Source organism: Gymnoscopelus braueri (assembly GCF_963280865.1).
Source record: "Gymnoscopelus braueri genome assembly, chromosome: 10".
In the NCBI taxonomy this organism is placed as follows: domain Eukaryota; kingdom Metazoa; phylum Chordata; class Actinopteri; order Myctophiformes; family Myctophidae; genus Gymnoscopelus; species Gymnoscopelus braueri.
In genome coordinates, this window is record NC_137611.1 from 4803595 (window position 1) to 4823550 (window position 19956).

At 45.0% G+C, this 19956-nt stretch overlaps 1 protein-coding gene across 2 annotated transcripts in view; it reads left to right on the forward strand.

Moving 5' to 3' along the window:
- Positions 1-6459: 6459 nt before the first annotated feature.
- Positions 6460-19956, forward strand: part of zswim5 (zinc finger, SWIM-type containing 5) — a 91485-nt gene continuing 77988 nt past the window's right edge. For both annotated transcript variants that reach the window (XM_080441083.1, XM_080441084.1), the window contains exon 1: positions 6460-7104. In XM_080441083.1, the coding sequence (XP_080297209.1) occupies positions 6498-7104 (607 nt within the window). In that variant the 5' untranslated portion in view covers positions 6460-6497. The remainder of the gene's footprint in view (positions 7105-19956) is intronic.

The window sequence follows — 19956 nt, forward strand, 5'->3', positions numbered from 1 at the left end:
ATAATTATGCACCAAAAAGGATTCTTTAGAGAGGGAGGGGCTGAAGGGGGGGGGGGGGAATACAAAGAAAGAGAAACCTGGGAGGTAATGAATACTACTGTCAATGTCCTGTCACAACATTGCATCTCCAAAAAAAGTGAACTTCTCGGGAATTCGGGAGAAGGAAGCATGGTCCTTTATTGTTGACACCCTCGAATTTTTTGACATTGACAAAGCCATAGCAGTGGCTCAGCTTGGTCACAGAATCAACAATGTTGACATGAAGCCTAGCAAGGAGAGGAGATGGTTGAACACTATCTCTCTGACACTCTCTCTCTCTCTCTCTCTCTCTCTCTCTCTCTCTCTCTCTCTCTCTCTCTCTCTCTCTCTCTCTCTCTCTCAAAATCTCACACACACACACACACACACACACACACACACACACACACACACACACACACACACACACACACACACACACACACACACACACACACACACACACACACACACACACACACACACACACACAACACACCATACTATTAGGTGTCTATTGTTGTTTGCACCACGGTAGGTTGTCAGCCTGTCACTGTTCTCTATTCAGCACCAGCAGACCCACCACAACTCACGCTGGGAAGCCACAGCTAGAATGCAGACTGATGTGCATGCCATGCACACATGTGCACTCCCACACAATCATACAAACACACACACACACACACACACACACACACACACACACACACACACACACACACACACACACACACACACACACACACACACACACACACACACACACACACACACACACACACACACACACACACACACACACACACACACACACACACACACACACACACACACGAACAGACGTTTATTGTGCTGTTGCTGAGAATAGTGACCGTGAATACATACCTTTGTGATATTCCTTCTTATCACTGAACACAGATGCAATACCTAGCATTGTATGCAGAGGTACTTACTTGCTTATGGTTGTCCATCGAATCCGATGATGACGTCCACTTATGTCCTTAACGGTGAGTCCTTTTGGTGGCTCAAGAGCCCTATCCTGGAAGCTCATGTTCTATTGCAGGGGAGGCATGTGTAGGCTGTAGTGTTGGTAGTGGTGTGCTGGCAGTCATGTGTAGGCTGTAGTGTTGGTAGTGGTGTGCTGGCAGTCATGTGTAGGCTGTAGTGTTGGTAGTGGTGTGCTGGCAGTCATGTGTAGGCTGTAGTGTTGGTAGTGGTGTACTGGCAGTCATGTGTAGGCTGTAGTGTTGGTAGTGGTGTACTGGCAGTCATGTGTAGGCTGTAGTGTTGGTAGTGGTGTGCTGGCAGTCACGGGAGTGTTCCTCCTGAGTCTTCGTTGTTGTCTTCTGGCCTTCCTGTCTTCTTCTTCTTCTTTCGTGTATCGTCGTCATATGTCCAGCTCAGTGTCACAAAGCCACGCTCTCGTCTCTGGTCCCACTTGGAAGAGGCCAGCCTCTGAAGGAGGTCTGTACAGAGGACAGGTGGTGATTATATGTTCGGCAGTCTGCTCAGGCTCGCCACACTCGCATACTGCGCTGTCTGCCAGGCCCCACTCCTTCATGGACGATTTGAAGCGACCAACCCCAGTACGGAGGCGGTTCAGCAGGGTCCAATGCCGGCGTGGTAGATGTTCCCCTTCGATTCCATCTCCCGGGTCTTGGATGTGACGGTGCAGACGTGTGGGCTCAGCCGACTCCCATTCCTGCTTCCAGGAAGTTGCTAGCCATGCCCCTGTAGACAGGTCCTCAGGGATGGAACCAAGCATCTCTTGTGCTGTCCTGTTGTACGGGTGACGGGACTTGAGTCTGCTTGGGGACACTGCCTTAGTTGTTGTATCGTGCAGGATATGCCAGTCATGTTCTTGGGCTTTCCTTGCAAAGTGCAAGGGTAGCGGCCTCTCGCCGGAGACCGGCCTTCCTGTCCTCCTCCAGCCTGTGAGTTCCCCCTATAGGCAGCACTGCTGCCAGGAGTCACGGTCAGCAGCAGCAGTCTCAAGGTCCTGAGGCCTGATCTTGCACTTCCTCAATGAGGTCTTCAGCTGTCTTCTTGGGCACTCCTGCCAGGCGCCGACCATGGTGTAACGCCACTGCTAGACTCAAGCTCCTTATGGAGAAGATGGGTAACACATAGGAGGAAGACATTGAAGAGCGGTTGCAAGGGTGGCATTTTGCCCTGAGAACGGTGGAAAAATGCTTCTGTACCAGGGGGATACGGAGGGACATCAGCCGTTCCCTGGCTTGGTAGAAGGGTGTTCTTGACTGCCAGTCCCACACCATGCAGATGGTTTCCACCTGGAGGGGAGCCCTTCCAGAAAAAAGGGACATCCCATTCCTTCTTCCTTCAGGGATCCCTCATCCAGAAGTCTGGTCTTACTCAGGGCAGCAGTATCGATGTTATACCGCCTCAGTTCAGCAGCAACTAGCGCTGTTCTGCGACGGGGTTTATCGCAGTTGCCACTAGAGGCCAGGAGGTTTCTCATGTCCAAGGCTTGCTTGGTTGGTTCCACATGTTCTGTCACCGAGGTCAAAGTGGAGACCTGCGCGGAGAAGTTTTGAAACTGCCACAGGGGTTGTGCAGTCCTCTGTAGCACTTCTTGGCTGTAGAAGAGTGGCTTCCAGTGGCAATGGAAGCCCAAGATGACCAGCACCCTCCCCAGCTGCAGGCAGCTGCTGGTTCCTCAGTCTGTCGAGGTCCGCCTACGCGTGCTGCCACGTTGTTTTTCTCTCAGGGTGTGCTGCTCCCCTGGGCTTTTGTCCTCCCAAACTAACCTACAAAGCAGTGGGGCAGTGGTTGGCCGCTGCCAGGGCGTGTCCACACTGTGTGCCGCGGGGTCCCAGTTACCGTGCAAAGTCATGTGGAGGCCTGACAGGAGTCTGGGTGATGGAGAGGCTGTGCACTAAGGGCTAGCCACTAGACAGCAGCAGCATCTGAAAGCGAGAGGTTAGCGAGCAGGTGGGAGGCATCATCACACGCTAGCTTGCATGCAGTGGTGGAAAAAGTACTCAAATGTTTTACTTAAGTAAAAGTATCAATACTGCAATGTAGAAGTACTCTGTTACAAGTAAAAGTCCTGATTTCAAAATTGACTTGAGTAAAAGTACAAGTATTGGCATCAAAATGTACTTAAAGTACCAAAAGTAAAAGTACTAAAATGTTTGAAAATAGCAGATCTACAAGCTCACAACGCGTCGCGATGTGACGTGTTGTGAGCTTGTAGATCTGCTATTTTCAAATAGCCTATGTACTGTATAAGATAGGGCTAAAGGGGTTAATGTGTGTTTTATAATGTAATAATTTATATCTGCAAAGTAACTAGTAACTAAAGTTTTCAAATAATTGTAGTGGAGTAAAAGTACAATATTTGCCTCTGAGATGTAATGGAGTAGAAGTAAAAGTATTGGAAATTGGAAATACTCAAGTAAAGTACAAATACCTCAAAATTGTACTTAAGTACAGTACTTAAGTAAATGTACTTAGTTACTTTCCACCACTGCTTGCATGCACATGCACATGCACATGCACATGCACATGCACATGCACATGCACATGCACATGCACATGCACATGCACATGCACATGCACATGCACATGCACTTGCACTTGCACTTGCACATGCACATGCACATGCACATGCACTTGCACTTGCACTTGCACATGCACATGCACATGCACATGCACATGCACATGCACATGCACATGCACATGCACATGCACATGCACATGCACATGCACATGCATGCACATGCACATGCGCACGTACGCGCACGCGCACACACACACACACACACACACACACACACACACACACACACACACACACACACACACACAGTCACACACACACACACACACACACACACACACACACACACACACACACACACACACACACACACACACACACACACACACACACACACACAACCATTCTTCCTCATGGCCGTGCACTCCATTATGAGTGCGGTGGAATGAAGCCTCATCATCTTCTTGCTCCTGTAAAAAGGCTATTAACATGAATGGCCATTTTAATAAGCCACTAGCCCTTGGCTAGTATTTTTCACTCTGGGTTAGTGCAAGTGTGCCCTCTCTCATCATAATGATGGTAGGCACTAGTGGAGCCAATGCAGCGACAGCAGTCGCACATTAGGCTAGTGTCCACGGCCCAAAGTGTAACATCACTCATTTGCTGGCCACATTTTAAAATATAATATTGATTACAAATTAATATTAATTACAATATAATTTATGGCAGGGTAGGCAAAAATGATAATTAAAGTTAAAAGAAAGAGGCGAGAAGAGAGGAGGTTGTTTGGCAGACAAGATTCCGTGGATTACTTTTCTCATAAATCTGTCCAAAAAAGTGCCACACACAATTCCTCACTCTCCATCTGATCCAATTCTCTCAGTTCATTCAATTTATTTCCCTTCTGAATATGGCCCTCACAGACAGACAGACAGACAGACAGACAGACAGACAGACAGACAGACAGACAGATCCATTAAAAGATGTGAAACACTGGGTTTCTTTCAATGTAAATGTAAATTCCCATCGAAAGGAGGTGTCTTTCGCTTCTGTTGTTTTTGTATTATTATTGTATGTATTATTGTGTTAATTTTTTGTATATGTTGATGAATTGAATACATAGGACCACAATGGAAACAAGTCCCCAGTACTTGTTTGTGTTATCCTTTTGGCCTTAATGTCTGACTGTACCACGTACTGTTTACAGACTAATAAAGTAATCAATCAATCAATCGATAGATAGATAGATAGATAGATAGATAGATAGATAGATAGATAGATAGGTAGATAGGTAGGTAGGTAGATAGATAGATAGATAGATAGATAGATAGATAGATAGATAGATAGATAGATAGATAGATAGATAGGTAGGTAGGTAGATAGATAGATAGATAGATAGATAGATAGATAGGTAGATAGATAGATAGATATGTTTTTATTTTTTATTTTACAGGGTCAAACAGACATTGATTCGTCTCTGGAACATTGGTTTCCTTAAAGAGGAATGGTGTCACTGTCTGTCGGTCAAATGAATCAAATCAACAAATGGCATTTTTCCCTCTCTTTCTGCTCTGATATAATTATGCATGTTGGCTCTCCCAAGCCTCTCTCTGATGACTGATGTCCTGCTGTGTGGAAGGAGGCTCTGACTGCAGGCCGCTCCATTCATGTGGATGTGTATTTGCTGACTTGAGATAATTGATATGTATTAGCGGCGTAATGGTGTGACTTCATTTGCAACACAGTTGTTTTGTTATTCATTGCCAAAGGTTGTGACTCTGCGGGACCGCCAAAAAAAAAAAACGCCAAGAGAACATCTGAAGGACTGTTTGCTCGGTGTGAAAGGATGCAGAATCCAGCCGCTGCTGGCCTGCAGGCACAGAAAAATATGTTTATAAATTATAAATTGACTCTCAAGATCAACAGACCCGTTTCATTTCGAGGGGGCGGGGTATTTCCGTGGTAGGCAAAGAAAGAAAGGGAGAGAACAGGGGGGACAGTCTGGGTTGGCTGAAAACAGACCGCAACATCTCTCAATGGGCAGTGGTGTAAAGTAACTAAGTACATTTACTCAAGTATTGTACTTTAAGCACAACATTTGAGTACTTTTTCCACCACTGTCAATGGGTCTGGTCTTTAAGATACTCAGATGATCAGTGCCCAGATACCTTCTCTAGACCTTGTTCCCCCAAAAATTTGGCAAAAAAACATTGGTAAAAATGCATTCTACTACACTGCCCCCACCCCTCCTTTCTCTGCAAATATATAACTTTATTACCTTATAATTCCACAGAGTTTTATTCCTATGTGTTTTGCATTATATTTGTATTGTAGTGTATGTAGGCCATTACATGTTTTACTGATGAATTGAGTACAATTGACCACAACTGAAACAAGCCCCCAGGGGCTTTTTGTGTTTATTATATCCTTTTAGCATAACCTTGACGGTACTACCTGTAATGTTAACAATCTTGTTAATAAAGTATTCAATCAATATCAATCAATACAAATGTATGTGGTATTATTTCACTAACACACAGGTGAGAGAGAGAGAGAGAGAGAGAGAGAGAGAGAGAGAGAGAGAGAGAGAGAGAGAGAGAGAGAGAGAGAGAGAGAGAGAGAGAGAGAGAGAGAGAGAGAGAGAGAGAGAGACTACAGGCTCCAGTTGGGGAGCTACCATGCGATCTGGGAGTGTTTTGTTATTGTGTGGTTTGGTGACGTAGGAACCCCTCTGACTCCACCTCCTCCCCGTGGTGCATCCAGCCTCCTCCTCCTCCCACTCAGCGCCCTGCTGCACCTCCTCCTCCTCCTCCTCCTCCTCCTCCCCTCCAGTTTGTTTCCTGTGTGTGGTGGCTGGCTGGCTGGCTGCTCCGTCGCCCTGTACGTTAACGTTCGGCTCTCACACACACACACACACACACACACACACTACACTACTAGTGTTTATCGGCTCACCATGGCGGACGGACGCAGAGAACGGGAACAACCGCCTCACCACCTCTCCTCACCCCCGGCCAGCAAGCGACCGTGCCTCCGCCCGGCTCCGCGGGGCCCCGGGCCGGGGAGCAGCGGCTTCCTCTCCGGCGGTGGCGGCGGCTCCGGCGGCTCCGGCTCCTCCTCGCGGCACCGCTCCTCGCCGGAGTCCCTGCTGGACTGCGCCGCCAAGGCGGTGGCGGAGAAGTGGGCCTTCGAGCGGGTGGAGGAGCGCTTCGAGCGGATCCCGGAGCCCGTGCAGCGGCGCATCGTGTACTGGTCGTTCCCCCGCAACGAGAAGGAGATATGCATGTACTCGTCGTTCCAGTGCCGCGTCGCCGGGGAGGACGGGGCTCCGGCGGCGGCCGCTGGGGCAGCGGGGACTGGAGGGGCTGCCGCTGCTGGCGGCGGCGGCGCCGGGACAGGGGCTGCAGCCGCCGCCGCCGCCGCTAGCGGAGGATCTACGGGTACTGGGGCTGGAGGAGCCTCCGCCGGGGCTGCGGGGACGGCAGGGAGCGGGGACGCTCTGCCGTTCCGCCGCGGCATCAGGCTGCTGGAGAGCGGCTGCGTGGAGAACGTGTTGCAAGTCGGTAAGTGGATCAAATGGATGGGAGAAAAATAATAATATGATAATGGAGAAAAGAGACGACACGCAGCAGCACTTCTTCTTTGGACCGAAAACACACTGGATGATATTATGATTGATGTGAAGTTTTAAGCAGCTACCGTGGAAAGTATGGAAAGTTAAAAGTATTGTTTGGTTTTATTTAGTACTTTTTTAGTACCATTACACCGGTGGTCGTAGTTAAAGGGAGGTTTATAGGATACAGGATACTACTCTACTCCGGTCTCGAGCTCCTCGTCGCTCGAGCGGCTCGAGGGGGAGAGAGAGAGAGAGAGAGAGAGAAAAAAAAAAACGCGTTTCCAACGGAAAAAAGTGTCGACGCGACGAACCTTTCGACTCTAAATTTTCCGTCAGAAACGCGTCGTTTTGTTTTCCGTCGACGAAATATCTATATCAACCTTTTTAATTCATCGTTGAAAGGTGTTTCACACAGTTTGTGTGGATAATATAGTGTTTCTCTCTCCGTAGCTTTTTTTTCAGGCTATCAGCTCAGCTGCTGTTTAAACATTAAAGGGCTGCTGGCTGCCCGGTGGAGAGAGACAGTCCTATAAGCCTGTTCAGGGTTGATTTAAACTACGACAGAAGCGTAAAGCGTTACAAAACGGTTATAACGTTTGTTAACGCTTCTTCTCGGAGTTTATACATTGGTTAAATTAGGGTTTTTGTGTTGTTTGGCCACTATCAGCACTTTTTCTGCCTTTTTAGCTTCCCGTCGACAGACAGACAGACATTCAAGCCTCTCTAGCCTTTCAGCAGCGAAAAGAAAGGGGGGATGGAAGAGAACACACACACACACACACACACACACACACACACACACACACACACACACACACAATAGAGCCCCCGACGTTATTAAAGCGTCAGTTTTTCCTGTCAATTCCTCGTCGCTGAAGTCGTTTTTTTCTTCCTTCTGTATGTATTCATTATCGATAGAGAGAGAGAGAGAGGGATGGCCATCCTGAGAACAGGAACAAAGGCGATTATTGGGGTCTCTCTTTATTATTATGATGATGATTTTAATCCAACGGGCAATATAATAATCCGCCTTGATCCACATTCAATCCCCCTCCATAGCTTTTGTTTATTTGCTTTGCTTGCTGCTGCACTATATAGTCGGACAGACAGGACAAAGAACCCTGTAGACACCAACCAAGCGTGGAACATATGTGTTGGCGTGTGGAAACCAACACATATGTGACGAATGGGGGGGGGGGGGGGGGCATGTTTATGATTAATAACGCAACACCTGCCCCCCCCCACTCCCCTCCCCCCTCTTTTTAATATTATTATTATTAAATAGTGTGATTTGTGTTAGGAAGCGCAGCGTTTTGTCTGCAGTCCTTCTTCCCTTCTGGCTCTTCCTTCGTTTGCAACACAATAGCCCCTCCAGTTCAAATGATCGATAACCATCTCGCATTTCCACCGAGGCAATCGTTGCAGAAAAGGCACCACTCTGGGCTATTTTCAAACAAAGAAAGAAAGAAAGGCCAATTCCTCACACACAAGCCCCCCTTTTGCTATTCAAATTATGATTTGGGTTCCTTTTTTACTAAAAGGGTTTCAGCAGAAGCACACACAACAATGAGCTTTATAAAAAAAACCAAACTAACTGCGAACAATCGACGGCTCCAAAACTGCTTTTTTCTTTTTAATGGGTTACTGTGTTTTTTCCCCCTCCTCTCCCCCTCTTCTTCAGTCCATATGGTGTGTGTGTGCATTGGGGCTTATCTTAGGTTTCATGTTTCTTCGAGGTAGGCCTGCCTATATGGGAAACTGTAAACTACTATGCCTGCCCAATGCCATGATTTTAAGTTTACCGACTAATCTGTGCGTTATCTAATTCCATTAGCCAACTCAAGCATGTTCCCTTTGATCTGGCAGCTCGCCGCCAAACGTTACTGTGACTGACTGAGAGAGAAAAGTGGAAATGGGAGTTGCTCTTGGAATGTTCTTTGCAGGATCAGTCAGCCACAAAGTTATGCAAGTTTGCTTTGCACTTGCACCTACTTTATGGGTTGATAAATGTGTATTGTTTGTCTGCAGTCTGTGTGTGTGTGGCTAGTCAGTTGAACATTAATACCATGGTTATAGTTGTTAGATATGTCTGTCTCTTTTTAAGGCCATCCTGAGTGCAGTCAATCTATTACTGAAGTATAGTTATTTGTTCAGTCCCAGACTCCCAGTTCTGAAGATGTGTACTTTAATGTAGGTTAAAGCTTGTAAACATGTCTCATGTGTTATAAGCAAATGTGGACTATTGACAAAAATGGTATAAGCCAATTTCCATTTACTTCCTTTCGTCATAAAACGTGGACATAATTATGGTATTATTTGCTCTGTTACATTGTGTAGTTTATTCCGGTGTAATCGTGGTATTTTGTTCTCATGGAAGTAAAGGAAGTAATTTTACAGACCTGTTGTGTGATAACTAGGGAGTAAACCATTTTAGTCACAGTCTACATCTACATGTAAGAAGATTCCATGGCTTGCTGTTGCTAGCTTCACGTAATGTAGCCTATATGTCTATGTTTGGATAGGACAGACAGTAGGCCTTTAGAGGTATACCAATTTTCATTTTTAGTTCAGTTGAAATGCAAACGGTTAAACGTGAAGCATGCGCCCGTAAGCAGAACCACTTCCAGTCTTACCTGCCTCACCAGTGAATGGTTCCAAGCTCCCCCAAGGTCAGTCAGGCACACTGCTTTGTCTCTCTGTCAACAAAACACAAGGCAGGTTAAATGGCTGCAAGACAACAGGAAAAAAAGATTTGCTGACTGCTTGCCTTGTTCTTTGCCTCTGAAGACCACAGGAACCGGTTACAGCCAAAAAGATTTAGTAACTGCCTTACTGGCATGGTTGGTTAGTCATTCAAACCTCTTCTTGTGGAAGAATGCAACTGTAATTGATCATTTAGATGATTGCTTTAACGTGAATCTAAATGGTATGTAGATTGGGTCACAACGTGCCACATTCAAACTTATACACAGAGTAAAGATTGCGTTGTAAAATGAACATAAAATAATACAGGGATAGATGACGTCTAAAGTTATTTAGATTTTGTGAGTATTTGGGTTGTCCTTGAAGCACAGTGTCACAGGGAATTGTAGTCCATTTCTGTGCCATTTGTAAATTACTAATACTCATAAATTACTAATAAACCTAAAATATTAATCTCGATTGCCTCTGGGAGCTTTTAAGCACAAATTTAAGCACAGCTTGGCAAACTCGGCAAACTCGGGCGGTCTTCTTCTGGTTTATTTAACGGTATGATTTAAAGTGGATCACTGCCGTCAGACGGAATCATCTGCATCTGTCCCAAGAGTGGTGATGTGCGGGCGTCGGTACGCACACAGTAAAGTCCTCGGTGTTATTTTAACTCTTGAAATGTGTAAAAATGAACCCCGGGCACATTTTTGGGTGAAGTTCTTAAACTCTGTGTTAAATGAACACTGAGGATTTGACTGTGTTCTGTAACATGCACCTCAAGGCTCTTGGCACCACGGCACAATGGTTCTGATTGTTGTAATGCTACAACTGTCCATTGCCTCTTTCCCAAAAAAATGCAGATCTACAAGCCCACAACACATCGCAATGCTGCACATTGTGAACTTGCGGATCTGCAATTTTCGCTATTCGTAGTACAATAAAGTATACTATCAAGGGCTTAAGTGGTTAAACAGGCTGTGCCCGTTGAAGGACTTAGTCAGATGTGTCAATTCTGAGCTAGTCAGCAGGTCGGTGCTATAGAAAATACTCATGTTTGAAATGAAAATAATATAATGAAAATAATACGACTGCACAGTAATGGCAGTTGGGGCTCAAGATCATTTTAAAGAGGAGCGCCAACTATATGCAGGCTGAGTCAGGACTATTATTTTTAAATGTAGGCCTTACATGCAGACATTGTTTACGAAATATCACAATGTCAGCACGAGCGAGTAAATGTTCATCATCTGTCCATCTGTCCAGACTTGTTTTTGCCAAGAGTTCTAAGAATTATATTCTAAGAATAGTCTGGAGGAAACCTATGTTGGTTTTTAAGGTAATTCCTAAAGAGATCTGGTGCAGCTGATGTAATCAGTGTTTAAGTTGAGACTGGAAAGAAAGAAAAAAACATCGGACATGGCATCCATTTCAGCAAAATTGCTCGACTCCATGCCACTGAGTATGAATTATATCAATTACCCCCCAACTCAAAAGGTGTGGAATAATCAACTGTATGTCTGCCGTATCTAATGATTACTGGAGCCACTCGAATTTTGAAATGGAAATTGTTTAGGAATATTTGGTGCGCGTCTTCTCGTCTAATGTCACGGGCATGTCGCCCGCCGCTACCAGTCAACGTTGTCTCGTCTGCCTCCATTAATGGCAGTGCTGTCAGATTGAAGTGACATGAGCTCATCAACAACCCATTGGCCCATGTGTTGATAATAATCTGCTTGCAGCTCCAAGTCATAATTAGAATAATCAAAGCTAAGTGCGCGAGCGTGTGTGCATTTGTAAGCTCCAGACCCTCGTACACACACACACACACACACACACACACACACACACACACACACACACACACACACACACACACACACACACACACACACACACACACACACACACACACACACACACACACACACACACACACACACACACACACACACACACACACACACACACACACACACACACACACACAGTCAAATGTACCCACCCACACACACATAATCTTAGAACACCCCCCCCTTCAAAGTCCACAGAGATGGAAGGAGGGAAAGAGAGAGAGAGAGAGAGGGGGGGGGGTTCAGCTTTGACTCAAGCTTTAGGATTATTGGGTCATGCTTTGTTACCCAGCTGTAGAATAAAGCCTTGTTCACAGAAGGGGGGTGGGGGGGGTTGGTGGTACTCTTGCGTATGAATACGTGTGTGTGTGTGTGTGTGTGTGTGTGTGTGTGTGTGTGTGTGCGCGTGCTTGTGTATTTGTTACATAAAGCTGTAATGGCTCCCCGACATCTTTGAAGCACCAATGGCTCTGACAGAGAGGCAGCAAAGTTGAACAGATTGAAGCTGTATGGGACGGTTTGAGTGGGTTTGAAAATTCTACAGTGGGTACCCACTCAGAATTTAGCATGGGAGCGCTTTATCTCTCACGCACGCACACACACACACACACACACACACACACACACACACAGACACACAGACACAGACACTCAGCTTGTCGGTGCAGTACTTCTTAACCACTCAAGCCCTATTCTGTACTTAATCTTACGCTGGTGTCAAATGAAAAAAGCGAGTATAGCCGATTTGATAGGCAAAAACAGGGACACACCAGGTTGAAAGTGGTGATGGGATGTGATACTGTGGGGTGGGTGGGTAGTTTGGGGGGGAGGGGGGGGGGGGGGTGTTGGTCCCCGGTGAAACAGAAGTTTTTATTTCACTTGTTTGATTTGCTATACAATAAAATATGTATGAGCGTGACGGATCAAAGCTTTTTCCTTTTCTCTCGCGTGCCACAGCTAAATCTCCCTGCCTGCCCTGCAGTGATGAAAGTTCTGCAATTCCTAGCATCACAGAGTTCTTCCAGGTTCCTCGCGGGGGCTCCCCGGGGGCAAGCAGAGCAGGCGCGCACACAAAAAAAAGTGAAGAATAGTTTATCATTTCACTAGCTAATTCATTTATGATTTAGTACAAACAGCCACAGTTTCCCAGATGGCGTCCCTCCCCTCCCCTGCCGGTATTTTTTCGACTTCCTCAAGAACATTTCTTTTTTTTCCCATGATGTCGGTGTTCCTTGTTGTGTAAAAAAAAAAGAAGCTTACGAGCCCCTCTGGTGTGAAAGAGTCAGCGATTGCTCCGGAGTGTTCCGATGAAAGAGACTGAGGGGTGAGATCATCCAGCGTTGGCTCATCTCATCTCTCGCCTCTCCCTTTACCCATTCTCTTTATGATGTAACAGACCTACCAGTGACTCGTTTTACTTCCCATCCTCTCTCTCTGTATTTAACCCATTAAGACCTGGAACGCATCTGTGTCATTTTAAGATTTATTTGGCTATTAAAAAATAGCAGAGCTTGTAGATCTGCTATTTATTAGAAAAATCGTGAAAATGTGTCCAAATCTTTGAATATCTGTTTTTCCGTAGCGAACATTTTTAACTCTGTTACAACTTCTGGGGGGGGACAAAATATTTTGAGATGGGGGTCCGCGGCCAAAATTCATATAATTTTGGGGGTCCTTGACATGAAAAAGTTTGAAAATCTCTGATTATAGCAACATATATATATATATTTTTTTAAACTAGGATTTAGAAGACATTTGTTGAATCCCCCCAGAAGCAAAGATTTGAGTTAAAAATGTTTAAAAAAATATATATATATATATTCAAAGATTTGCACCCATTTTCATGATTTTTCAAAAATAGCAGATCTACAAGCTCATACCGCGGCACTCGGTGCTATGAGCTTGTAGATCTGCTATTTTTTAATAGCCAAAGAAATCTACTAATGACACACAGATGCGTTCCCGGTCTTAATGGGTTAAAAAAACTAAATAATCTTTTACTCTGTTCCTGATGTTCTCTGTAACTTGAGCCGGATTTATACTTATAGCTGCACACCCGGTGTGGTGTCGCGCACCCAAAAAAAATTGCAGATCTACAAGCCCCGCTATGTGTCGCGGCGCGATTGCGTCGTGAGAGTGTAGATCTCCTATTTCCTGTGTGTGTGACACACACACACACACACACACAGCGGAATATATCAAGGCCTTCATTCCACACTAAGGGGTGAGTGACTCAGGCTAGCATCATGCTCTGTCTATACATATGCTGCTGGGCAGTAAAAAGAGGCCGATGATACAGTCCGTCAAAACGACGCCTGATCATAAAAAAAAGTCTGTTCCTATACCATCGCCTCGACGCCTCCACAGTAGTGATGGGGAAAAAAAGTTCATTTCAGTGAACGAACGATTTCGTTCAGATGATTCGCTCACGTTCTCGCTCAGTAGCGCTAGTTTCTAGTGTTCAAAATGTACTCGAGTAAAAGTACAGAAGTATCGGCATCAAAATATACTTTGAAGTACCAAAAGTAAAAGTACTAACATATTTGAAAATAGCCGATCTACAAGCTCACAACGCGTCGCATCGAGCTTGTAGATCTGCTATTTTCAAAATAGCCTAGGTATAAAATAGGGCTAAAGTGGTTAATGTATGTTTTATAATGTGTGTAAAACACCATCGGGGGAGCGGTTTATTTTTTACGTCGCGCGTGAACGTAACAGTTTCAGAAAGTGAACGAGCTCGTTCGCGCTCGCGGCAAATGAACTAGTTCTTTTGAACGAATCGATCATGAACGACACATCCCTACTCCACAGTTCAACTGTAAAGAGCCCCAAGGTCAGGGCGAGAGTATCAGGTTTTTTCCTCTTACTTTTATTTTACTGGAGCTGTAGGAAGAGAAGAGAGGGTTAGAAGAAGAATGCGCCGTTGATCATGACTGGTTTGAATGCGAGGGCGGACAGCTGCGGGAAAGTTTCCTCAGTAGTTAGGTGTCTCCGCCGCGCTCACTCGGGGCGACAAAACGAGTCGGGTTTATTGATGTCATGCCCACTCACACACAAGCCTTTGAGCTTGTGCACTTGTGTGTGTGTGTGTGTGTGTGTGTGTGTGTGTGTGTGTGTGTGTGTGTGTGTGTGTGTGCACGCTCATTTGAAGAACCCCACCATATTTAAGTCTGGGAAGGATTGCCTTCACACACACATATGGCCATTTCCTCTGAACTCTTTAACCCTTTAAAGACCTGAAGCCCATTCTTACAAATGTCTTCTAAAATCCCAACAGTATTTTGAAAAAAAAAAAACGTATGTTTCTATATCAGTGGTGCTCAAACCTTTTCACGTCAAGGACCCCCAAAATTATATGTATTTGGCCGCCGACCCCCCCATCTGAAAATATGTTGTTCCAGGGACCCCCCCGAAGCAAAGATTTGAGTTACAAACGTTTGCTTTAAAATAATATATATTCAAAGATTTGCACGGTTTCACGATAATAAAAAAATAGCAGATCTGCTATTTTTGAATAGCCAAAAGTGTAAAATAATGCTTTTTTTTTTTGCTCAAATGAAAAAAGTGACACAGATGGGTTCCAGGTCTTATTGGGTTATAGAGTTCAGAGGGAAGAGAGTCTTCCTCTCCGGTCGGAGCACTCTGTAGCAATTAAACCACAGCGGTTGGTGTAATTCAGCATCTCGGCTGAGGTTTGGTGTGCAGCAGCAGATGTAGTAATGTCTCTAGTACTCTTCATTGTGCTGATCATTTAGTTTGGATACCTGGACACTAAACATGTCAAGACACGTCTTCTGTCTCGTTTTTTTTCTCTCTTTTGTCTTTTCTCTCTCTTTCTCTCTGCCAGTGTATATCATCATTCCCTTTTCTTTCTCTTCCTCCCCGTGTGCCTGTCTCTCACTCACACTCTCTCTCTCTCTCTCTCTCTCCCATGCCTAGTATCTGTCACCAGAGTCTTTGTATTCTAGGCACAGCTCGTTCTGAGCCACCACTTCGCCCACTTAAAACAAACGTGCATGTGCACACACACACACACACGCACACACACACACACACACACACACACACACACACACACACACACACACACACACACACACACACACACACACACACACACACACACACACACACACACACACACACACACACACACACACACACACACACACACACAGAGAGAGAGAGATTCTGTCTTCTGCCCTTCCACAGACAGACAATATTTAATCAGCGTAATTAATTCCTTGCCTGCCGTACTCAAAGAGAAAATCAGTAAAACAAATCATCCCTTCACAGTCTCACTCTTATTGGCTCTCAGGAAAGACTTGTGAAGGATGCGGCCATTAAGGGAGAGATGCTCCGTTGTTGTTGTCTTCATCAAAGAAGAAGCCCTGAGACGAAGCCATACTGTCTGTCAGTTGCAAAGGCACCTGTGTGTGTGTGTGTGTGTGTGTGTGTGTGTGTGTGTGTGTGTGTGTGTGTGTGTGTGTGTGTGTGTTGTTTGTGCAGTTGCTGGTATGCCTATGTAAAATCGTGAATCAGTGATCGCCATTATAATGCTTTGTGTTTTTCTAGAGAGAGCAAGCCGACCATCTGTGTGTTGTTGCATTCGACACAAGCAGTTCTCCATAGGTTCTCATAAGAATCGTGTGTGTGTGTGTGTGTTCTCTTGGTGGAGCGGCTGACAGGAGAACCACACAGGGCCATGGATGGTTCTATGTAACACGTGTAGAACTGATTTGGGGGAAAACGTGTCTTTTTTTTTTTACACCGGTGCAGTAAAGCTCTTGCTCTGCGATTACAACACAACCTGTTAGAATTAGCCTTTGACCTCAGAGATATCCTCTTTCTGTTTGTTTTCCTGCTTCCCCCTCCCGTTGTGTGTGTGCGCGCGTGTGTGTTTGTGTGTGTGTGTGTTGATCACACATGAACACATAGTGTGCTTTTGTTGACTTGTAGATGTGCTCCGGTATGTGGCCTCGCTCCCAATCACAAACACGCATACATTAATTTCTACCTTCATGGGTTTCTTCTGACCTGACCGGAGTGTAGGGCTGTCAAACGAATATTATTTGAATATTGGGAAAATATGTATACCGTATTCGAATATGAAAATGAATATTCGAATATTTAAAAAAAGTAAAATAAAATGTTTTTATAGTTTTTTTTTATGTTTATTTGACAGGGACAATACAAAAAACAATGTACCAAGTTATAAAAACAAACAAAATATATGTTTTATTGGATCCGAGCACTCTATATATATTTTTTTTATAACAATGATAATAATAATATTCGAATATATTTGAATATCTGCCAATTTTTAAGACCAATATTCGAATATCATTTCTGAGGAAAGTCGACAGCCCTACAGCACGGCACGCCAGTCAAACACATTTCCCTACCAGCCCCTAAAACGGTGACAGACAGCTGTCAGGCGGGCGGTCTGTGTGTCACGTCTGTCAGTTTGTGGGCGCACGTACGTACGCACGTACTTACACACACCTGACTTTGTGTGCTGCTGATCTGCATGCGCAGCAATGCTTTGATAAAAGTCCTTAACACGCCACCTGCATTTTTTACTGCACTTTACTTCCTATTGTGCTTTGTTTGTAGTCGCCGATACGGGTTTCCCCCCCCCCTCCCCCCCACCTTGTCTTGTCTTGGTAGAGATAATGTCTTTTCTTTTTTTGCACAGTTGAGCCGTTGAGATCAATGGTGGCCTTGTCCTCCTCCGCTTGTACAACTGATACCATGCCGCTGAACCAGTTATTGCACTGATCCACACCTGTCTTTTATTGACCGTGTGTGTGTGTGTGTGTGTGTGTGTGTGTGTGTGTGTGTGTGTGTGTGTGTGTGTGTGTGTGTGTGTGTGTGTGTGTGTGTGTGTGTGTGTGTGTGTGTGTGTGTGTGTGTGTGTGTGTGTGTGTGTGTGTTTTAACTTGTTTCTTTACACATTTGGCCTCTGTCCACATCTGTGTGTGAAGGGGAGAGGCATGCAGCACTTAAAAGAGAGGAGGCTGAAGCTTGTAGACGGGCCTATTATGTCCTTGTTTGGTTGTAATTGCCCAACAAATGTTGAGGGAGCCCGAAGTGACAACAGAGAGGAAGAGAGACGCGGACGCACACACACATCAGTGGTGGGGAAAAAAAAGTTCATTTCAGTGAACGAACGATTTCGCTCACGGCAATGATTCGTTCAGATGATTCGTTCACGTTCTCGTTCAGTAGCGCTATTTTCTAGTGTTCAAAATTTACTCGAGTAAAAGTACAAAAATATTGGCATCAAAATATACTCAAAGAACCAAAAGTAAAAGTACTAACATATTTGAAAATAGCAGATCTGAGCTTGTAGATCTGCTATTTTCAAATAGCCTAGGTATAAAATAGGGCTAAAGTGGTTAATGTATGTTTTATAATGTGTGTAAAACACCATCGCGGGAAAGTTTTTTTTTACCTCGTGCGTGAACGTAACAGTTTCAGAAAGTGAGCGAGCTCGTTCACGTTCACGGAAAATGAACTAGTTCTTTTGAACGAATCGATCATGAACGACACATCACTAACACGCATTCACAGGCTGACACACACATTCATACAGAGAGGGAAATACAGACGCACGTACGTGCGCACGCACACACACGCGCACTCAAAGGTGTCCAGATAGGGCAGGGGCAATAAGGCAAAGAAGGGAACAATTGATGATGCATTATGGAAAAGAAATCCGTTAAGTCAATTACATTGTAAATACACACAACGGGTTATTTTATGCCCAATCAATTATTCAACCTATAGGTTTAGGAGGCTGTCTGTTCATGCTAGTAATTAATTTATTGCTGGCTCTGCTAAATGCCTAAATCATTAAACATTACAGCAGAAAAGTAGAACGCCCATGAAGGATAAAGGCATCATTCATTCTTGCACCAAATGTTATTTGTACTTTGTAACTTTTTGTTCTTTTGGCCCGGCAACAGAACAGATACAAAAAAACATTAGATTTTTGTTCTCGTCATGAGACACTGGTGGCTCATCCCACATGAGATTATATATGACACATTTCCATGAAAACAATAGCCATGTCTGTGGCTTGGCAGCAGGCGGGAAGGGGAAAGCCAGGATTACTCAAGTATGGCACGAGCCTGTAGCTTATTGGCTAACCGTAGGAGTGCTGTGTGTGTGTTTCTGTGTGCGTGCATATTATAACATTTTCAAAAATCGTGGAAATAGCCGATCTACAAGCTCAACGCATTGCAATCGGTGTTAATTTTGACAGATTTTTTTATTTATCATAAGATTTTTATTTATCATAAGATTATAGTCGACTAAATCTACAGTTACAGACTAAAATGTATGTTGGCGGTGCCTTGATGGCGTCATAATCAGGGGTGCACATAACTGGTGTGCAGGTGCGCATGCGCACCCAAAATAAATAATGCGCGGCACATCAGACGACGCCAGGCGCTTTTGCGTACCAACAGCTGGGACAGGAATTTCCAAGCTTTTATTTTTTAGCAAAACTAAAAAATAAAAGCCTGGAGATCGAGGCTAGGAATTTACTTCCTGAAGCCACACTCACAGACAGGGAGAGGACGCATGCTGCACGTGAATGTGTGAGTGTCTCGCATCGCCTCGGCTCGCATTGCCTCGCTGCGTGCACGCAGCCAGCAGCGGCTGTTAGAGGCACTCGTCACCGATGATGAACGCACCGTAATGGTGCAAAAATGACCGTGAACGTCCCAATGTGACGGATAAAAACAGCGCAGCACAGGGCACCAACCTTGGGGGCTTCACCAAACGGCGTGAGAGAAAAAGAAACGGCGAAAATCGGCGGAATTTGGAAGCAGAGCGTCCTTTTCTCTCGTGCAGCACCCCCCCCCCCCCCGTTGACAAAACGGCACGGGACCATTTATTTTGCGCGCACCAAGTCACATCTCCAGGTGCTCTTCTGAGTACTAGACCCAAAAAGTTATGTGCACCCCTGGTCATAATGGCTGATTTTACACTTAACTGCATGATGAAAATAGCCGATCTACAAGCTCACAACGCGTCGTGCTGTGATACGTTGTGAGCTTGTAGATCTGCTATTTTCAGAGCGCAACACCCGAGCGTAACCAAACATAAAATGACTTGTCTTTTAGTTCTACTGGATCTCTTCTCCACTAGATCCCTCACTAACATTTTAGTCTAGTTTTTATTTGTTGACGAAATTGTCAATATATTTAGTCATAGTTTTAGTCATCATAGCTCAGTCTTCATTTAGT